The 21,945-nt window shown below is 41.4% G+C and overlaps 1 protein-coding gene and 1 long non-coding RNA gene across 3 annotated transcripts; one reads left to right on the forward strand and one right to left on the reverse strand.

The window, feature by feature from the left end:
- The first annotated feature begins 15 nt into the window (after positions 1-15).
- LOC140708136 (uncharacterized) lies at positions 16-17,434 on the forward strand. 2 transcript variants are annotated; one of them, XR_013537197.1, is made up of 3 exons: positions 16-1,700; positions 2,055-2,285; positions 8,912-17,434. It is a non-coding gene; the product is annotated as an uncharacterized LOC140708136 (long non-coding RNA). The 2 variants fall into 2 exon arrangements; XR_012088293.2 differs by lacking the exon at positions 8,912-17,434 and having other exon boundaries at positions 2,055-7,387.
- On the reverse strand, positions 16,907-21,887 carry SOSTDC1 (sclerostin domain containing 1). The gene is made up of 2 exons (XM_020782187.3): positions 21,672-21,887; positions 16,907-18,163 (listed from the first exon to the last, which is right to left on the reverse strand). Exons 1-2 carry the CDS (start codon positions 21,880-21,882, stop codon positions 17,748-17,750), a joined length of 627 nt encoding a protein of 208 aa, XP_020637846.2. The 5' UTR covers positions 21,883-21,887; the 3' UTR covers positions 16,907-17,747.
- Positions 21,888-21,945: the final 58 nt, after the last annotated feature.

The following is a 21,945-nucleotide window of genomic DNA, read 5'->3' on the forward strand; positions in this document are numbered from 1 at the left end:
ATTCTTTGCCGCTAGTAAACTCGTCGCTTGTGGTGCGCATGCGTGAAGCCCGATGACAGGAAGGAAGTAGAAGACTCGTGTTAACAAGAACGTGTGGATGAAGGGGGTTAGGGACTCATCTGCTTCGTGCGTTAATTTTCGTAGTAGAGGATGAGAAATGTGTGTTATTATTATTGGCCATGCTGGCTAGGACTGGTGGAATTTATAGTTCCAATCGAAACAGTGGTGCATAGCAATCTGTCTAAAAATCACATACAAGTAGCTAGTTACTGAGGGAAGGCTTGTCTGCAGAGAAAGATCTTTACCTGCTTGCGGAAAGATAGCAGAGATGGGGCCAGTCTGCATATAAGCAAGGATACCATTTGGTGTTCATTTACTAGGCTAGGGAATAGACCTCAATGAAGTCCAATGGACTTCACTCCAAAATTAAGATATTGCAGGTTGTTGTGGTGTTTGTTAGAAGTAAGTCTACAATTATCTTTTCCAAGATGAACTGAAGCAGTTGAGAATGGTAGTAAGGCTTTTAGAGCAGTGATGGTGAACCTTTTTGAGCCCAAGTGCCCAAACTGCAACACAAAATCAACTTATTTCAAAGTGCCAATACTGCAATTAAAACCTGAATGCTGAGGTTTTAGTTTAAAAAAACAACTGCTCCTGCACTGCAAGGGTTAAATGCTTGTCTCTCTCTCTCTCTCTCTCTCTCTCCCCCCCCCCATGGGCGTTATTAACAAATACTTACTGGCTGGGCAAATCTGCCTTCCAGTGGGACGGGGTTCCAAAGGCTGGGAGAGTCTTTGAAATATAGCTGCATCTTTGATAGTTTTAAAATACTTGTATGTGTTTCAAACACTTAGGTTGTTTTCTTAACGGGCTCCTTATAATATCCTTTTCATGGCAAGGGCAAGAAAAAATGTCCAAAAAGAGGCAAAAAAAGCATCAAAGGCTTTGTTGTGTGACTGTGCTCATCCTTTTTCATTTATTTTTTCATTCTTACTCCCCCCACCCACCCAGCTCAGGGCTTAGGAAAGTTCCTTTTGGTGCAAATGTTGGAAGATAACTTTTTGGAGCACCAGCCTAGAATCCTGTCAGAAGGCCAACATGGGGAGATTTAACAATCAGAGGTATTGGTCATAGGGGATAAATTAATAGCCACAAATTTAAAAAAAATCATGCAAAATGCAAGCTTTTGTGGATGAATCACATGATCAGAGGGACTATTGACATCATCTTCAGGACTCAGCCAATCCTGAAGGTGCTGCTGCTGCCATGGAAACACAACCCCACTCTCCTGGGTCTTTGTGACCTCACAGAGCCCCACCTCTCTGCTGGCAGATAAAAGGGGCTTGCTGGGCAGGGCAGAAGACCAGAAGGGAGGTCAGTGGCCAGAGGGCAGTCGGGCAGAGAGAGTAGCAGTGGCTGCAGGGGACATAGCCCTTCTGCCCAAGGCAAGTTCTCTCGCGAAACCAGATGAACTTGCTAAGTGGGCTTGCGAGTTAACAGCTCGAGGCTGGCGGAGATCCATGGCTTGAAGCAGGCTGATGTCGGGAATGGACCAGGGGGAAGTCGATGGACGCTGGCAGAGAAAAGGTGGTGGAATCTCCCTGCGGAAGCTGGCTGAGGCCGCAAGGCAGAGGCTGGCAGAGATTGGCGGATGAAGCCGGGGGGACGTTAGCCTCCTGAAACCAGTTGGCAGAAGATTGGTGGGTATCGGTGGATGGAAGCCCAGGCATGTGTGTGAATGGCTGGTGGAGTGAAGGTGTGTGTGTGTGAGAGAGAGAGAATGTGTGTGTGAATGGGCTGGCTGGCATTCCATGGGGATGTTACTGGGCGTGTGTGTGACCCAAGCATTTGGGACCTGGCGGAGGCTGGCTTCAGAAGCGGAGTGGAATAGATGAACGGGTAGATATTCCTGGTGGAAGCTGGTGGATGTTGGCAGGTGGAACTTAGGGATGAAGTTGCCAGAACATTGGTCGGTGGATATGCCTGGGTTGAAGCCAGTTGACGGCAGTGGACGAGCTTGCCCCTTAGTTTTGTTTTCTCTCTCTCTCTCGTAGGGCCCGAAGTGTCTTCTTCCCCAGGGGGATGCGAGGGACAAGAAGGCAGGCGTCCTGCTGGAGCTGAACCAGGCCGCTGTCTCCGCTGAGGATACCCGTTTAGCCTCTTTTCCAAAACCGATAAAAGAATTTTCTGAAAGTCTTGTTTGTTGAGCTGTCACGGGATTATCTTCCCCATCCCCTCATTATATCTGGGGCCCAATGCCTGGAGTGGGTCTTTGTGAAGTCAAGGTATGGGGCCTTGTGATGTCACAGGAATTGGGGACATAATATTTATCTATGCATGTGTGAGGGAGTGAGCTTGGCATTGTGGGTTCCCTGTCTGAGCTCCTAAACAAGTATATTATGTATCATGTTGGACAGATGCAGGAAGCCAGTGAGCCCTGGTGCCATTCGGAGAGGGTTGGAGGTGGGTACCCAAACACTATGGCCACCCTGTAACAATAAATGAGACTTACTCCTTCCCTCCCACCACTGCTCCTCACATTTGTTTGCCTGGCCTGGAGATTCAGGGGAGCCCAGCCATTCCGTGGCACAGCAGCTCGTTCTCTGAGACCTGGCAAGCGTCACCTTCATCATCAACACCATGAGCACTCCATGGACTTGCAGAGTACAATTGGGGAGAAAATATGCCACTTGAAAGAAGCTTCCAGTCCAACCTCTCACGCCAGTGCCACAACCGAGGAAATGGAGATGGGCAATGATTTGGAGATGAGCATACATTAAAATTCATGTGGATCCATGCCATGAATAGATGACAAAAATACACAGGTACTGCAAAATCTGCTGCTTGAGGGCAGTGACTGCCTCTGAGTGCCTAGTGCAGTGATGGTGACCCTTTTTTGAGCCCGAGTGCCCAAACTGCAACAAAAAATTATTTATTTCAAAGTGCCAATACTGCAATTAAAACCAGAATGCTGAAGTTTTGGTTAGAAAAAAAAAGCTCATATACTGCAAGGGTTAAATGCTTGTTTCCCCCCAATGGGCGGTATTAACAAATGCATACTTATTAGTCCTCCAATCCCCCATTGGGCTAGACCGGTAATGGTCGCCATTGCACCCCTCTGCTGGACCACTGCACCAGCAGAGGGGAGTGCCAAAATCTGGGATCGGAGAACAGGTAAGTATTTATGGCAACTTATGGCTCATGTGCCCACAGAGAGGGCTCTGTGTGCCAGCTGTGGCACGCGTGCCATAGGTTTGCCATCACTGTTTTAGAGGCTTTGCATGCTTGCTTACTTTCTGAGATTTTTAAGACTTACAATTGGAGTTTTAAACATACTATGGAACTGAAATGTTGAGTGTAGTGAGAGTTAAAAGAAAACTTTAGATTAGATATTGATAACCTATATTCCCTTAATTTGTGTTGAAATTTTGGAATGCAACTTCCATTGTCATCCTTCATTGGATGCATTAGCCAGCGCTGACAGTTGAATGTCATATTAAGTTCTGTAAATTATACACTTAAAGAGAAAGTTCATGGTCCTGCAGCCTCTTATCTTTTTTGAAGCACTACCACTGATGGCTTTTCAAAAAACATAACAAGAACATTAGGGCTCTGAGGAACTTAGAGTTATTCTGCAACAGATCAAGGTGCCCAGGCGTCAGATCAGTTAGTCTCTGTGCTACTTTTTTCATGCTCTTCCATTTATCTTTCAGGGAAATGGAGTATATCTAAGTATACTGTCTTTGTTCCTTTTTAAAACCCTTCTAACAAATAGCCCTTTTTGTACTACTATAAGCCATAGATGCCTTTTAAAATATTTCATCAGATATTTACACAACTGTTTATTCATTCTTTGCCCAACAATGAAATACGTTGTTATTTTTGAAAGATCAGGATGAAATTATAGCTTTGATAGACCTTCCTAGTTTTCTATGAAAAGTTCCCTATTCTACATTAAACTGAATGTTTCTCAAATTGCTAATCTATCCTGGTACTGAGAACACATACAGTAGGACTCCCATGTCCACTGATTCACTTATCCACGGTCTGAAAAGTAGCGTGGCATTCACCCTCGTGCCCTCTTGCTGGACCCTCCAAACACAGAGCACTCGAAGGCAAACAATATCCCCTTTTACACTGCTGCCACCAGGTGATCACTAAACACGATTACTTCAGGACGATGAAGATTCAGTTCCACACTTCAAAGTCTTTTAAATATAACTTTTGTTTATTGATTACAGAAATTGATAGTGATTCATGAATATCTTCTTTAGGTAAATTTATTATTAACAACAATTTTCTATTTGATAGAAAACTCCTAACTCTAATCACCTCTCAGATTTCCCCAAACTCCACACTCTATCTCCACTCTCTCACACTACTCATACTCTCTCTGACTGACTCCATCTCAGGCTCTGCCTCTCAGCAACATGAATATGCATGAACAATTAACATAACAAACACGAAGCATTGAGATAATAAAGGTGAACGCTACACTCAAATTGCTAATCCATCCTGGTACTGAGAACACACAGTAGGACTCCCATGTCCACTGATTCACTTATCCACGGTCTGAAAATATTAAAAATATTAAAAGAAATCCAGAAAAAAAGTATTTTCACTTATATTACTAGAACTGGCCACTAGAGGAGCCAGAGACTGTGCTATGATTACTTGCTAGAGAAGACTATATGGCATGGTTTCTGGCGCACTCTAGTAGCCAGTTCTGAAAATATTTTTTCAGTTTTTTTTTCTTTTTATCCACATGGATGCATGCACCTGCCCCCACATGCACTCATACCACATGGACACACGCACACCCTCCATGCACGCATGGATGAATGGACGGACGCCCTGCCCAAGCACATCCCGACGCCCCACGCATGCATGCCAAACCAGTCCGTGGTGCCAGAAATGTTGGGGACCACTGATCTATAGGACGTATGCCAGCAAAACTCTTCAAAGGCCAGTTTCTTAGCCATCACCATTACTAACATGGAGCTGTGGCTTTGCTGCCCAACAATCAGTCCTGGATAAGTAAAGCTCTTTAGTCTCTATGCCACTCAGTTCCCGTTACCAACTGGGAGTTGACCATTGCTTCTTTGGTTCTCATCTGTCCATGGATCCTATGCAAGGAGAGCTGCTTCTAAGGCCACTTGCTTCCCAACTCCCCAGCCTTTCCTGGAGGATAACTATCAGTTGTTCTCTTCTGTGTGTTACTTTTAATTCCCAATTGTTCATTGTTGTGCCTCCATCCCAAACAATTTCTGCTCCTTGTCCAATGCCGATTTTATAGCACATATTTGTTTTCATGCTTTACTTCTCAAGAGTCTCCCAGCATCCAGATTGCTAATGATTTCTACTAATTACAGTTTACTGTCTTATGTTACTGGTATTCTCTCTTCTGAATGACAGAAAAGTAGGATCTGAGTGCTGCTGAGCTTCCCAAAGGACACTGCATTTGTTTACATCATCCCTAGAGTGGAAGATTCGTTAATGTATGGGTAGCCATTTAATTTAGCCACATGGAAATACAACTACAGTTTATTAACTGCTGCAGTTTGTAATTGTGCAAATGAGTGTTAGAAAGGGACAGGGGTTGGAGTAATATGTCTGTCACTAACACAAGTGGTGTTAACTCCTGCTAAAGCCCACATCCAGTAAAGAGTATATTGTCAGTCCCTGGAGATTTCTCATCACTACCTGTCGAGGCAAATGAATAGGGAGAGGACCAAAGTAAAGAAACAGCAATTCCCTTGTGTCTTTACTCCAGGAAAAAATTAAGACATACAAAAGCTGTAGCCTATGTCAAGTGTATGAAGCAGCACATAATTATGCATATTATTCTAACAATATTGCAAAACTTGAATTGTATTGTTTTTGTATTTAGAGGCCTCTCATAATTTGATGCTCTCAAGAAACTGGAAAAGGTGGGGATTAGTTGCCTTTGAAACTGAGTCCTGTTAGCCGGTGCTAGGATGGGTTAGCCAGAAGAGAGAGGGAGAAGTTGACTGTTAATTGGATGTTTTGGCCAGCTGTATCTTACTGGTGTGAGAAAGAATCCCCAAGGTTGTGGAAAAACTCCCGGCAGAACTTTCTGCTGGTACCAAGAGCTGGTTTCAGCTGAGAAGAAGGAAGAGGGGGGAGTAAAGTTACTTTAGAAAAAGTCTCTTTTGGAAATTTCAGGGCAATTCAGAGTCTGAACAGTGGAATACTGTTTGGACAGTGATATCAAGACAGATGTATTTTCCTGTAGCATTTCAACAAGTTTTTTATTTGTTACATCTTTTATTTACCTTTATATTGGTTCTCTTTTATTAATTTATATCTGTTGACAAAACAAATGTTTTGTGGCTGTTTGTTCTCTGTATTTCATTGCTCATTATTCCAACATTATTCTTGCCTACTGTGGCATTTTCATAGGGAGCAAAAAGTACTGCTATTTCATGGACTAGAAGTAAAAAATTACTGGAAATGAGACAGGCTAAACTGGCAGGACTAGAAGCAAACTGAAGTGCAGATGCTTGGCTCAAATACAAGCCAGGAGTACAGAAACAACGAGTTTGTCAAGGTCCTTGTCAAGCCACAAGGTACATGGCTGGTGGGCTGCGTGCAGCTTTCTTTTGCTCCAAGTTGTGCAGGCCTGTTTACACCATCGATGTGTGTGGTTGTCTGTTATTAGTTACGTGGGTTTAAGAGCAGGCCTCTGTGGTTTCTGTTTCTAAATGTGTAGTGGATGGGAACATGTGGGTAGGAGATTCCATGTTTTTTTTTAAATTTGTTCCTTTTCCCTCTCTGAGCATCACATTACATACTGTAAGCATTAGACTTCATGGGAAGTCAGGGGACGGGGAAGGGGCACAAACCTCAAATCATAACGTAAAGGTGACAACACAGTTTTATCATTATTAAAGTAATGAAGCAATTTTCACAGAACACCCACAATAGGAACTGTGTTGGCACAACAAATTTTGCTGACTTGAATAATGCCAAACATCCCCTTTCCTCATTAATGCCAGTATTTAGTACACCATTGACTTGTTTTATTTTATTTTATTTTATTTTATTTGTACCCCACCCATCTGGTCCTAAGACCACTTGATACACTTGTCAGGTTTTTGCAGAGGTGCTCCCTTAAGTGATGAAAGAAGACAGGTTTCTCATACTGCTTAATATTCCTCACCTTCATTGAGCATGTCTTGTTTTTCAGTTGATCATAAGAAGTAAACACAGGATTAATTTGCATCTCTAATGACTGATCTCTGAGGAAATGCTATTGTGGAAGGGGAAATGAATCAATTGTGGGAAATAAGAATTGTAGAGAATTTGTATCTTCATCTAGTCCTTTTTTATAGTCACTTCACCAGTTGCACAGCAAAATCAGCCCTGTGTTGCAGTGTGTTATGCACATTTAAAAATATTCTTATACCCTCATATATTCTATTTTTTAAGTGGTGAGAACTTCAAAGATATGAGCATTACTTGAGGCACTGTTTCTTTGGAGAGAACATTTTAACATTTTTGAGAGCAGTTTTTAATTGTTTATGTTAAGCATTAAACGTCAACAGTGCTATTTTTGTTTATTCTCTTCACTGCTGTCACAAATTACTGTCCTGCTTTAATGAACAAATTTATTAGCAACCAATTCATTTTATCATTTAATACTGTTATATAATGGAGTTGTGTGAGACAGTTCTGGGAGAAGAGGATCCAGAAGTGGTGTTGATTGCAACTGAGCCAGTGGAGGAGATTTTGCTAATGCAGACAACTAGGTGAATTGTTGCTGCTGTTGTTTTGGCTTTATAGTGGGGTCTTGACTTAAGAACAGCTCGAGTTAAGAACATTTTGACTTAAGAACCACTCTCATAGGAAAATATTGACTTGACTTACATACTTAGATTTGAGTTAAGAACTGAAAAAAAACCCCGTGGGAGGCAGGGAAAGTACAAAATGTGAACTTTCAGTTAACTGTTGGCCAGTGAAAAGGGTGCCTGTCTGCTTCCTCACTCCTCCCAGCGTTTAGAGAGTGGATTGGGAGACAGTCTTCAGACTGCCTGGTACTGTACTCTCCGGACTGTCTTTTCCCTGCCTTCCCTGAACCTTTCTTGACCTAAGAAAAAAAGAAACAAAATATCCCCCTCTAATGGTTGAAGGCGGAATAGCAGCTTCCCATTAGTTTCTATGGAGGGAAAAGAGCAGATACGGATCAAATGGTTTTCAATGCATTCCTATGGGAAATGCAGATTTGACCTGCAAACTTTTTGACTTGAGAACCGCCTTCCAATACAGATTAAGTTCTCAAGTCAAGACCCCACTGTATATACTACCCCATACAGTAGTGCTAGAACAGTCTCGGTGGGTTGACAACATAATTATGCAAACCACAACTTGCCCCCACTGGATACTCATTTTACCAACTTTGGAAGAATGGAAGGAGTCAACTTTGAGCCGGCTACCTGAACCTATCAGGATTGAACTCAGGTCATAAGCAGAGGCTTGTCTGCAGTTTAACCACTGTGCCCCGAGGTTTCTTGTGGAGATGATTCTGAAAGGGAAGGCATCAGAGGTGCTACATCCTAGCAGAGTTAATCAAATGGACCTTACTGTTTCAACTGCAGCTGTGTGAAACAGCACTGACAGAAGTTCTAGGAGGAGAAGAACTCATTCAAGCTGATTATGGAGGCCTCAGTTGGGATCTGTCCCTATGATGTTCAGCCCAGGCTGAATTTCCAGCCTCCTCTTTTTTTTGATACAAATCGAAGCATTTAGTGCTCTCGAAGGGGTTAAATAGTTCACACACATTCCCTGCACAATTCAGTGCCCTAAATCACCCTCATTGTTTTTCAACACTGGAAATGAATTTCCATCTACTTTTAATTTTACCTTTCCACTTTTCTTTTAGTGTTTTTAGTGGTCTCCATGGATCCTGGAGGTCTGGAGGAAGAGAAAACTGGCCACTGGACTTTCCATATTTGTCCACCTTAGTCTACTACAGCACTACACAGCTTTGGTCCACCAAACCATAAGCCACATAGGATGGCCAACATGTTTGTGTTACCAATCTGTGAGTGCTAAAACAGTGGTCACATGCCTGGTAGGCTCCTATTTTATCTGTCCTGTATCCAAAAAGTTGAGGTCTTTTAATAGAAGACAAAGTCACATATGGTTGATTGTTGCTAGTTCACCAACATAAGCTATGCTTCCCATTCTTTTTAAAATGATACTATGTGAGAGGTTGCGTTGGTCTGGACATTCATTGTCTGCAGTGCTCTCCCACAGTGTGTATTTACATTGTATCTCCTGTTGAAGAACCACCTCTGCACCTCATTAAACTATCAATTAATCTACAATTTCTCATATTCAGAGTAGCAAAATGTTCTATCTGCAGTGATTCTGTTGGAGATCTTGCAGAAGGAATTGCAGATATGTCTTATTTTGAAGTACAGCTTCCATCTTCAGCTTACCTGCTTGCAGCCCTACTTTCAGCAGTGGATGGGAGATAGAATTTGGTGTCTGAAATCTTGCAGCAGCCAACCTGAGAGGACAAATCTTGACAGATAGATCATTCTTTGCTGATGGTTTGCTGATGTCTGTATGCATGAACTACATTGTCTTCAAAGCTCTGCAATGTCCAAGTGCTTGTATTTGTGCTTATTGTTGTAAAACTGTTGGATGGGACGATAAATCTACGTGTTGCCTGCCTTGACACATGCGGGCTACACAGTTCTTGGCTGATCACACAGTTCTTGGCTGATCATACTCACATAACACGAACACTATAACTTTTGCAAATGAAATGCCTTTATTCAAGAAATCTCTGGAGACATCTGTTGCTTACTGAGTTGTGTGACTTAGCGTGCAAATGCTAATGTACGCAAGAGGATTTTGGCTCTGATTTGGGCTTTTTAGAGGAACAGCCAAATTTATACTTACATGTCATTGATGGAATGGCTGGTTATTTTCTAGTTTAAGGATTTATATATTAAAAAGATCTAGGTCCTTGAATGAAAAAGTTCTTGGCTAAAATTAAAATATTCCTGCTATACATAATTATTATTTATTCATGTTGTTTCTTTTATATACACTTTCTGCTAAATTTATAACACCTCTTACTCATCCTTAGAACATTTTTAATCCGCTCAAAAACATTTATGTGGCCTCAGTTCTTCTCATGTTCTTTTTTAAAAGGGGGATGGCAGGAAGAGAGAAAAGGAATGTGCTTTAGCTGCTGAAGGATCACAGAAGAGATTTATTGATTTTTTAAAAAAGCTTTGTTTAAATATAATCAGTACACAAGCAGCAATGGAAAAGATCACCAGATAGAGTAAGATACTGCTGAAATTGAATCCTGTAGTTCCTAAATTCTGAGGGAATCTTGGTTTTCTGTTTGTCTCCCCTGCCGTTCATGTAACACCAGCTTCCCTATGAAAACATGCAGGTCAACTTCTAAGTTTTTCAGTAGAATCATTGTTTTCCTGTAAACCAACATCTTTTAATAAGCGTTTTGTATGTGGCAACCTAGACTACTATGAAGGTAGCAGAGGGTTTTGGTTTGATTTTTTTTTTCATGTTATGTACTCTTGCTGGTATTAGTGTTGAGCATACAATTATGTAATAGGTTCTGTACCTAAATGTGTTACATGCAGATGTGCTCTTTAGATCCATAGGCATCCTTCAGTCTCAAGAGACTATGGTAACATGCTCTGAATCGAGGAGTGTCCTCTCCAGAGCATGAAGCCTGGGTAAAGTAATATGGAGGATAGGCTCTTACCCAAGCAGCAGATCCCCCCCTCTCCACATTGCTGAAATGGTCCAATGGAAACTCAAGAGCCAATACAACTGGTTCAAGCAACGTCACAGGAGTTGGCAGAACGACACGAACTGCCTTCGGGACTCCAGCTCCGGATTTTGCCTCTAGGTTAACTCCTGAAGCCTTTTCCATCAGTGGATATAGCCACAAGGCAGTGGAGGTTTAAAATCAGAGTTTTCCGTCTCCTAGAGGGGCTGCCTTCTGTGGCTGACGAGCCCCACCTACCCGGCCTGCTCTTTAATAGTGCGGAAGTATGATCTGACCCTTAAAACTTTCCTGCCTCCCAGGTATATGCAAATCTAATTGGCTTTCCTATTTACCATATTGGGGCCAGAGATAGAATCAGAGAATTTAAGAATTGGCGTGTGGTCCTGGGACACGCTCATTTAAAGCAGAAAGCCCCACCCCCTAGGCCCCACCCCTCAGGCCATGCAGTGGGGGAGACAAAAAGAAAGCCCAGAAGAAAAACCTCCTCAGCAAAATGTCCATGCAAACATACCTGGCCTTCAGCCTCAGCCCAGCTTCCTAGGGAAAAGGGCCCAGGGTGAAGGGAAAAGGACCCTGGGCTCTTTAGATGTTATTGGCAATTGCACTTAAAATTTATCATCTGTATTTGGTGACATGCACCCCTGTTTGTTATGCTGAGTTGTGTCCCAGAGTCTTGCCCTGGTAACACTACTACCTGGTGATTTCTCCTTTTTCAGTGGCCACCAGTCATGTGCCGAATTCAACGTTCTTGCACTTCCTTGCTTGGCACTGTTGACTGTGCCATATTCAAAAGCTGAAAGGACAGCATGAGTCAGATTCAAGAAATGGTGTCTGATGACCTGGATCTGTTACCATTGCTGCTGATAAAGTCAAAATACAAATATGGTTGGAAAGTTTTAGAAAAGCTCTCTGTTATGGGAACTAGAAAACCAAAAAGTAATCTGATCACTTGCAGAGTTTTCTCTACTGACACATAACACCAGAAAAACTAGTTTGATCAAGGGAAGTAGGGACAAATACCTTTAACAAAGATATAATCCATGCTATAAGGACCTTAACATGTTGTGAATAAAAGCTGGGGGAGCAAGAAGGATCATTGGAAATATCGTAAAGGGAACATTCATTGTATCCTTACCACTCTGCCCTCCCCAAGAGTGATAAGTAACCATAGCCAATCTGGGTAGGAGGCCATGTACTCTACTTTACAGCGGACAATCCTCTGTTCGAAGACATTTTCTATTTCATGGATCAGAAGGTCAGCACATGGGTCACATGCATGCATATATGTGCCCATGCATGCACACACAGAGATGTTGTGTGGCCTTCCCTTTCATCCCGCACCATTGGCGATGATCCATAATAACTGTCTACAGCATTAGTAAAATCACAGCTTTTTAAAATGTAGAAATGGGCTTGAAAGCTTTGGTGGTAAATTTCCACATCTGGGAAGTGCAACTCCTAAAACAAGGTGCATGTCCTCTGTATGCCTTGTTTACATGTTGATAATGCTGTTTTTTGTTTGCACATAAATGGGTATGTTATGGCCTGTTCCTTGTTATGTACATTTCTTATCAGCTTCCACAAGTCAAATTTCCTTGGAAAAAAATTATTGTTGGGTCAAAGTTTTAGAGAAAGTGAGGCCTTTTCACTTAACTGATTATTGATGCTAACTGCACAAGTTGAAGTATGTGTTAAGTGGTGTCTCAGTTCAGAAGGCACATGGAAAAACATCTGTATTGAATATTTTAATGATACACAGGTAAGAAAATCCTCAGCTGGCTGGATTTTTTTGGTGCTTAATTCTATAAAGGCAAAGCCTCACAGAAATCTCTCTCTCTCTCTCTCTCTCTCTCTCTCTCTCTCTCCCCCCAGTGAAGAGGGAAGCATCTGGGGAATCTCAATATATGTTACACTCCAGTCCCATTCACTTCATGATTCAGCTGCTTTGCTCATCAGATTACAGCCCTTTCCCAGCAGATACGTTATTAATTTATGATGAAAATTATGCCTTTTATCTCGTAGCAATAATGAACCTACAGCCTAACCCAATATGTGAGGGCTAAATTACCATGTAAATTTGTATTTATCTGATACATATTGATATCAAGTTACCCTGCATTCTATGTTTCAGAGATGTTACATTCCAAATTCCAATCACCCCTGCTTCTCATTTCAGGAAGTGGAAGATGAGAAATATAGGAGATCTTTAATACCGGAGAAGGCTGTTTAGCTGTATGTCCAAGATCTTGTAGTTGCAAGATATTACTTGTGCCCAGTGTGATAACTGCTATAACCTTAATCTACAGTTATTAGGAAATGAAATATAGAATATATTTCCATGTTGGGGTGTGTGGGCATGTCCAGATATTAAAAGAGGAGATTCCTTAGACTTCTGGTAAGGTGACATATAATTCAGTCCTATTGCATATTTTCTCAGAAATCAGTCCCATTGTATTCAGGGATGTTTACTTAAGAGTAAAGTAGGCATAGAATTGCAGCCTAATAATATATTGGGGAAGTAATAAAGCATAGAGAAGGAATTGAATCAGTGTGGTCACAATGTCAGATGATCTGAAAAGCTGGCTGTCTTTCAAAAAAAATGCTGAGGAGGATTTTTTTGTGAGGGTGATGTTCAAGCAAAAGGAACAAGTCAAGTGACAGACTGTCTGCCTAGCTCATAAATCTGCAGTCAAATTTAAGTTTTAACCTGGAGCTACATTTACAAGTATGTCAATGAAATTAGAATCAAAGCCCCCTTGCCTGGCCTGCGGGAAAGGAAATGCATCATGAGAAGAGAATGCTTTCCAGTACTCACGGATCCTCCTAAGTTTCTGAAAACCTCCCAAGTTAGCACTGCAGCAACAAGAATCCCCAAGTGGAATGTGTTGAACATGCACATGATTAATGTGGCACTTCTTCAGGAAGGATGTAAAGGTCAGGTTTAGGAGGACTCTTATTTATGAGGCAGAAACCTTTTAGGTATTTCCAAGGGTGTTTTCAAAAGTCAGCATCATGTTCGTCCTGAACTTGGATTTGACATTTCTGGGTTTGGAGATGATTGAAAAGGGAATGAATTGCAGGTTGTGTGGCTGCTGTTCAAAAGGAAACAAGGCAAAATCAACAGAAAAAAAAAACACACCACATCAAGTCTTGGTTACTGACATGCCATGAAATTAGTCTCCTAAACAGTGGATCTCTTAATGTCACTCTAACTCACTCTTTATACCCGTAGCATGTCGTTCATCTATATTATTTCCATGGTGCTATCAAAACAGCCAGCATGCCAGAGGAGAATGTATTTCCTTTCATTATATATAACCCTGATTACTTCTTTGCTCTGGGCATTTTTCATCAACAGACAGCAATTCACTAATGAGGATGACACTGTTTTTTTTTTCCAGCTTTCCTTCCTATGTATTTCCAGCACAGGGATTTATCAATTAAGAAAAATATATATCCTTGATCTTAAATGTAGTTAATTTTATTTTACATACTCTGCATTTTAGAAATCAGATAGCAAACCAGTTGAGGTGCAGTGTTCTTATTTATTACAGCAGAGGGATCTTTTTAAAGTCGGTAAAAATGGCTTTGGCATTCTGTGCCCTTCATTCAGTCACTGGAAAAGGAGCATCCAGTGAAAAGCACTAGGTGCTGAGCAGAATGTGAAAACTCAGTTTTAAAATTTCTCATTATATTTCACATCAGAGAGCATGGAGATATAGGCTGTGATCCCGAAAATTGTGGGTTAGGTCTGGTTCTTTGAAAGATGCAACCCTGACAACTGGGGAGGCGAAGCAAAATTGAGAGGTCAAGGGATTGGTATTCAGAGTATTAAGGGGAAGAGTCAAATGGTTAAAAAAAGGGTGGGAAACCCATGGCCTTCCAGATGTTTTGGACCTCAACTCCCAGAAGCCTCAGCTAATACTAGTAACAGTAACAGAGCACGGGAATTGATGTCCAAAGCTGCTCAAAGGCTCCCCAGTACTTGAAGATGGAGTCAATCAGTTCTGTTCGTAGAAATGTACAGCTCTTGCACAGACAGGTTCTGTGCTCCCAAGGAATGCCATTTCTGCTTAATACCAGGTCAAACAGTCCAGATAAAGATGTGTCCCAAGGGCAAAGTAGGATAACTCAAAGCAATACAGCTCAAAACTTCTGTAAGCAAGGAGACGGAGACAGATGGGCAATCAGAGTCATCCAGAAACAGTAGCTGGCTTTGCAGTAAGCAGCCACCTTCGGAAAATAAGCCAAAGAGAAAACAGGGAACAATGGCAGTGACAATCTCTTGTGCTGCTGCAGTGTGGCCCATCCCTGTTGCAGGTCCATGGCCTGACATGTCCACGTCCACTTAGATTTCCCCTGAACAGCACTTGTGTATGTGCAAATCAATGTGCATCCAACATTAAAACTAAATAAATAAATGGGGTCAGGGACACTAATGCTCCATTCCTGGTGAGAAGCATGCAGATGGGTCAAAATAGATTGAACTACTGTTGTCCCCCCCCCCCTTCCTTTTATATTGTAGATGGTCGACTGGTGTATCGTAAGAAGGGAAAGGAATGGAAAGAGGAGGGCTGCCTGGAGAGCTTGCATGTGTACCCAAGCCTTTGTCCAATTATTGTGTACATAATTCATTTTGCAAATAACCTGTTTCATGGCTTTGGACCCTGGCTATTAAGTATGGTTTCCAAATACGTATTATATACTAGTAAGTACTGAAATTAATAGCATTTAAGTGCTATAAAACATGTGTTTTTAATTGCTTAATTTGTCCACCATCAAAGATGAATATTCCCCTTAGTTTATGGCATCATGATTGGGAAAGTGTTAATACTTCTTTTGCAGGACTTATTTTTTTCCCCTTTTCCTGCTTTCAGGCAGCAATGGATGGGTAGTCCATTATGAAATGAAATGTGCTCTTTATTTCAGCTTGGACCTGTGAGGATCTGCTGAGAAGAAATCAGGAACCTTCTGTTCTGTCACCTCACATGGAGGAGCAAGGACTATGGTGTGCATGCACACGAATGCACGCACGCACACAGTGCAATTTTGCTACCACAGATCAATATACCGTGCTGCTCTTTGGAGGCAAATTGTTACAAATTGCTAGTGATCTGGGATGTGAATATGGCATATGCGGAAAACCTTAAAAGCCTTCTTTCCCTGTACTGTGGCCCTGAACCATATGTGGATTCCCACCACTGAAGCTGTTCTTCAGGAAGCTTGATTCTAATCCACCGACAGCTCATGGCTGGGTTGGGGCCATGCCTCCCTTCCCAGTTCACAAGCTACCTCTACTGCTTGATTTTTGGGGTGTAGTTTCAGTCCTTCTATACAAAACTCAATTCCTAGTTTTCCCCCCCGCAAGATTCTCTTCATTGAAGATGCCCAAGTATTGGGCTGAGAAATCATTTAAAGTACTTGCTGCTATTTTTGAATAGGGATACCCAGTGTGGTGGACAGTGACAGACTACAACTCTAGAGTCCAGGGTTCAAATCCCTGCTCAGCCATGGAAACTCACCGGGGGGGGGGGGACTGCAACTGGTAAAACCACTCCTTAAATATCTCACTTAGTTTGAAAGTCCTCTTAAGCTCGCTCTAAGTTGACTCCGATTTGACAGTATGGAACAACAGTTGTTAAACAAATGAGAGCTTGAAACTTGCTGATCTACTTCAAATAAGCCGAGTAATGTATCAAGTAGATCCCATCTACTTTTTGAATGTCATGAGGAATTACTGTCTTTTTAACTACTGTTTCCTGTTTATGAGATTCTTGTGATGTATTGTCTCCTTTTTGCTTCCTTATATCTTTATGTCTCTCTCAACCATCTTGAAATCTGTTGTGTGCCTCCTGCCATTAATCATGGTACATGTTGGTGTTACCCACTTAAGTGCTACATGTTCTGTTACACACTACCTAAAATCGGAAATGTTACCTGTATGGACTAGAGCTGTCAGAACACTCTCAGGCCAACATGCCTTGTGGCCATGCTAGCTGATATAAACTGTGTAGTCCAAAAAATGAAAACTGTCCTACTTTTGCCCTTCCATAAAGGTAATGAACCAAGGCACACAGAACAATAGTGATAGGACCAAAGACAGTGATTGTGTTATTGGACTTTTTTTATTAAAAATGGGTGAAATCAATGTGAAGTTCTACTTTTTGATTGCATACTTAAAAAAATACAAATTATTTTACAATGTCCTGTATTTACAAAACGTTCCTCAAAATGCTTTACTTGCGTTGAAACTGAGAATTAAAAGAACCTACAAGGGTTAAAATATCTATTTTACATTATCTACAAAATGTATATTCTACTTTGACCACAAATCATAGGAAAATACTTTGATGTTGGAGAAAGTGTTAAAACATACAATAGGCATCTTAAAAAATTGAAAACACAAAAAAGCTCATTAAATAATTACACTGACAAATAAATAGCTTTTGTTCAAGGATACTTTTCAGCCGCTGTCATGCATAGTTTTTTCTTTTGTAATGTATTGATACCAGTATTTATGAGAAAGAGAAGAATCAGCATACATACTGCTTTTGTTTCATTGTACTTAAAATAAAAGCTTTTGTTTCCTTTTAAATGAGACATATGAGACCCTGATAAAATACAAGCGTGCCCATGAAAACTCACAACAGCAGCTTTCTAGAACAATATAAAATTGATTGAATGTCCATGGTAACAACTATTTATTTCCAGTAAAAAAAGGGGGGGCAGGAAGTGTTACCCAATTAGCTGTAGGCATATTGCCCATCTTGAAAATACAGATGATAAGCAAAAAAGCAAAAAGTACTTATGCACTGAATGCCCTTTGGAGTTTGGTCAAAGCTACAAAAGTGTGTGTACACTCAACTGCGAAGCAACTATGGTGTGAAAGGATTTTTGTTGGATGATGATATCATTGAGAAGTTCATCTCTTCAAATGAATGGTGGAGCTCTAACTTGTGGGATGCTTCAAGGATTTGCTGTTCCTTTTCCTCTCTTTATGATGTTGGACTGGCTTTGTTTGAGAGGCTCCTTCAAAGTTATGGCTAGATTCGTTGTGTTGCCTGGTGTATCGTTTGCACTTGCATGCTGTAACCACAGTTACTTTGTAGGTTCTTGTACTTCCATCTTGACACTGCAGCTGGATCCTCTGAGTGCGGGTTTTGTCATTCACACACCTCCACTCCTGGGAGCTCCTTCTGCTCCAGTACTTGGATCCATAACCTCCTCCAATCCAGTTAGGCAGAACTGGCAACGGGAGGCACTCTCCAGCACACACCAACTCTTTCAGAGGGTTTATGCTGGTACATTGGCCATCTGAAATATATTTGGTGGATCTCAGTTCCCGGCAGCCAACTTGAACACGACCTGTCAAAGACACAGAATATTGACGTCAGGGTTAAAATTCTAATCATTTACAGCTGTTTCTCACATCAGAACAGGTAACAATGGACCTCTGCATCATCGGGGCATGGTGGTCCACACTAGTCTGCCATATAGATGTCAGAACATCCATGTCAACATTCGTTCAGCTGAGTGCTCCTCTTTCTTATGGCTGTAGGTGGATGCTGCAGTTCATTTATTTGCACAACCACAATGGTATGTGTAGTCTTTACATTAGGCAGAGATAAACAAGAGGTTGTAGGAGCTACTTCCTTAATTAAAAAACTGCATCACAGAAAGAGCCGCTCCAATCTTCTTTGATCCCTCGTATCTTATTGACACATATAGCCAAGCATCAGTAATCTTCACCCAGTTCCACCTCTAGGCAGGCCTTTTGTTTGAGCTGGCATAAGGTGCACCATTTCAATGGCTAAAGTACGAAGAGCAAGAGTATGTGTAGGAAGATCAGCATCGGAATGGGGCACAAACAAGGTGAATTTTATTACTGTGAACCGCTTTGAAATGTTTATAAGAAGATCAGTATACAAATGCTAGACATAAATAATAGGTCATGTAAATTTTTGATGTGTTTGCAATCAGTGGATCCCTTCTGGATGCCTTAAATAAATCTTCACTATAGCTATACATGCTATGCCTTGTAGCTCTGTCAAGGCCAAGATCTGATAACTGGCTTCTGCTTGTCACTCTAGCCATAACCTGTATGACTGAAGCTATAATACAGCATCTGAGAGAAAACTGTGTGACAGCAAATTGGAGTGCTCGAAAGTAAATAGGAATATTAATGCTGCCTCAGCTACTGATGGTATCAGAGGTAATTTCACGTTGTAGGGCTCCCTTTCATCTGCCTGTCTTTCATAAAGAGCATTGTCTTGATCCCAGGTGGATTTGCTCCAAGATATTAAGTATTGGGTTAGCATGAACATTTTGTGTGTGTTGGTTGGGACAGAAGCTCAGGAAATTAATATGCTACATTCAGAGAACTGTAATAAATTAATGCTTCTATTTTACTTTCAAGGAGATATGCTGCTAGTTCTGTGGAAGATTCTTAGAAACCTACACTCTATACTTGCCTGGCCCATTAAAATATTCTTTAAGCAACAATACTATTTTGTTGCAACATGACTTACCCTGTTTCCCCGAAAATAAGACCTAACCTGAAAATAAGCCCTAGTTAAGTGAAACCCTGCCCTCCACCATTGTGTAGCAATCAGAAGATGACATGTAGATTGTTGTACATAAAAAAATTAAAACATCCCCTGAAAATAAGCCCTACTACATTTTTGGAGCGAAAATTAATATAAGACCCTGTCTTATTTTCAGGGAAACACGGTACTAGCACCCTGTCTTTAAAAAGTAGGACTCTAAGTCCGGAGGCAATGTTATTTCATTTTTTCCAGGTATCTGACATCGTACCAAGGTGCTGAAGTAGCTGCAAATGCAGGCATGTTTGTGCCTGCATGCACCTGTAGATATCTTCACTGAAGTAAGCACAATTCCTTATTTTAATAATTACCCCTTTGAAATGAACATGAAGCGTGAATTTCAACATGCCATCTTTTGCTCTTGCACTTTCTCTTTTTAAAAAGTAACTGTTATCATGGTTACCGTGTTGTCTTATTCCACAGCAATGCAAATAGGAAAATTACATTTAACAATGAGACACCTTACAGTCCTGGTGATAATTTGGCTTGCATTCATGCTTTAAAATTCAGCAGATTTGAAGATTTTTTTAATAAAAGATGCATATACACACATAACGAAGATTCTTTGCAACTATTATTATTATTATTATTTATTTAATTTATATCCCGCCTATCTAGTCGTGGTGGACTACTCTACTCTACTTTAACTGTATTAAATAATGGAGATCTACATGGGAATCCTTCTGGAAAAGTTCTTTCTAGAAACCACAGGCCAAGTCAAATTTGACAAGTTTTATTTTTAAGTGCAATTGGCTTTTTACAAACCATGGGTATTGTATTTTGGTACCATTCCATTTTTCTAGAAACAACAAATGCACAATCCACACAGGCATTCTTTAATTCACAATTTTGAATATGGTGCCAAGGAGATTCGGATAAGTTACTTCTTGGACTACTGTTCCCAGAATTCATACTGGCTGGGTTTGGGGGAGTTGAAGTTCAGAAAAATAACTTTTCCAAGCTCAGTTGCCAACCAGCCTTGGCACCATCCAAAGTAGTATCAGAAAGCGCCATTTTGGGGTGGATGTGATTTATTACCTAAAATAGTAACAGCTTTAATGGACTATCCCGATTAGGAGAGGATTTTCAGAAGAATGGGTTTCTGCATATTGCCACTTGCTTGAATCCTTCTGTTACATGTTTGCATCTTGCACCTGGCTCAGGAATGCATGCAGAAAGAAGCGGCTAGCCCTTTGCATCATCTGCCTTTTGGAAAGTCTAATGCATGAATGTTCAGCTTTTTTATTTTGGAGGGTTATGATGACAGCTAACAGACAAGGAATGCTCACTGGGCTGTTTCAGTCAACTTGAATTGATCAGATGTTTCCTGCATGTTCAAATCACTTCTTTCTGCTGAAGGACGTGGCCGTCAACATCTTTGCTTCTAAGAGATAAACGTGTTCCTGTGAAGTCAATGGTCTTGGCATGCCTTTTGGAGCGGAGTTGTGACTGAAGCCAGCCCCGAGCTGGTTCCTTATGGATCTTTTCTGAGCCAAAATCCGACCAGGAATGCAAAGTAGGGGTGGCAACGGATTGGGAGGGGGGCACATTTTCAAAGGCATGTTAGAGCAAAGATTCCAGGTAGGTTGTGAACCTGTTTGTTTATACAGACTAGAGGAGTTTAAACAGGTTAAGTGCTAAATCAGGAAGTAAAAACACTACTGGAACAGAATCAAAGCCTGGTTGCTGGAAGTAAATGTTGGTTTTGAGAAGCAGCACAGAAAATTGATGTTGGTGAGAAAGCATGAGGTCAGGAAGGAGAGCTGGAAAAAGCATCTCTCGCCTGAACTCCTCAGGAAGGGACTACTGGAAACAAGCAAACAGTCTCAAATTGGTCCTGATCATGGTAGAAAGAGAACCACAATAAAAAGCTGCCTCACCACCAGCTTCATAATTCATCTTTTGCTCTCTATTTAGATGGCAGGAGATGATCGAGAAGAAGAAGAATAATTCTCAAAGACAAGAGAGCCTAAAACTAAGGTGAAGCTATTACCACCTTTGGCGATTTAAAGGTTCTTTCCTGTTGTTTGGGCTATTGTTGCTGTTATCATCATCTTCATCATTATTTTTGAGAAGGGAGGGTGAAGCAGGAGACCTTCAGATGGAATTCTCAAGGGGGAATAACAGATACTGTACATCCTTTATGACCAAGTGAAAGTTACTTTTGAAGATTTTTTTTTAAAGTGGGGGAGACAAAAAAATACTTGAGGGAGACTAATTAAGAGGAGTACATCAGTAGTTTACGAGCGGCTGCAATTCCCAATACTTACTGCTCCGATCGAAGCCGGAGTGCCTGCCTCCGTTTCGGGCTTGGTTCAAGGTGCTGTTGTTGCTGTTATTGTTGCTGTTGCTGCTGGCAGGCATGGCTTTGACCACATGCGAGTACAGGATCTCGGTCGCATCGTTCTTAAAAGCCCGGCAGCTCTTCAGGAGCAGGCAGGCGAGCAGAAAGGCAGCGAGCTGGAGGGCAGGAGGGAACATGGCTAGCTGGAGCTCGGCGCCTGGAGACGGCTTGCTTAGTCCTCCTCCTTCTGCTGCCGCCGC

This window comes from Pogona vitticeps, chromosome 6 (genome assembly GCF_051106095.1).
Source record: "Pogona vitticeps strain Pit_001003342236 chromosome 6, PviZW2.1, whole genome shotgun sequence".
In the NCBI taxonomy this organism is placed as follows: Eukaryota; Metazoa; Chordata; class Lepidosauria; order Squamata; family Agamidae; genus Pogona; species Pogona vitticeps.

Coding starts and splice junctions, on each gene's coding strand:
- SOSTDC1 (XM_020782187.3), bottom strand. CDS start 21,882: ATGTTCCCTCCTGCCCTCCAGCTCGCTGCCTTTCTGCTCGCCTGCCTG. Junction 18,164..21,671: donor CTCCGGCTTCGATCGGAGCA/GTAAGTATTGGG, acceptor TGTCTTTGACAG/GTCGTGTTCAAGTTGGCTGC.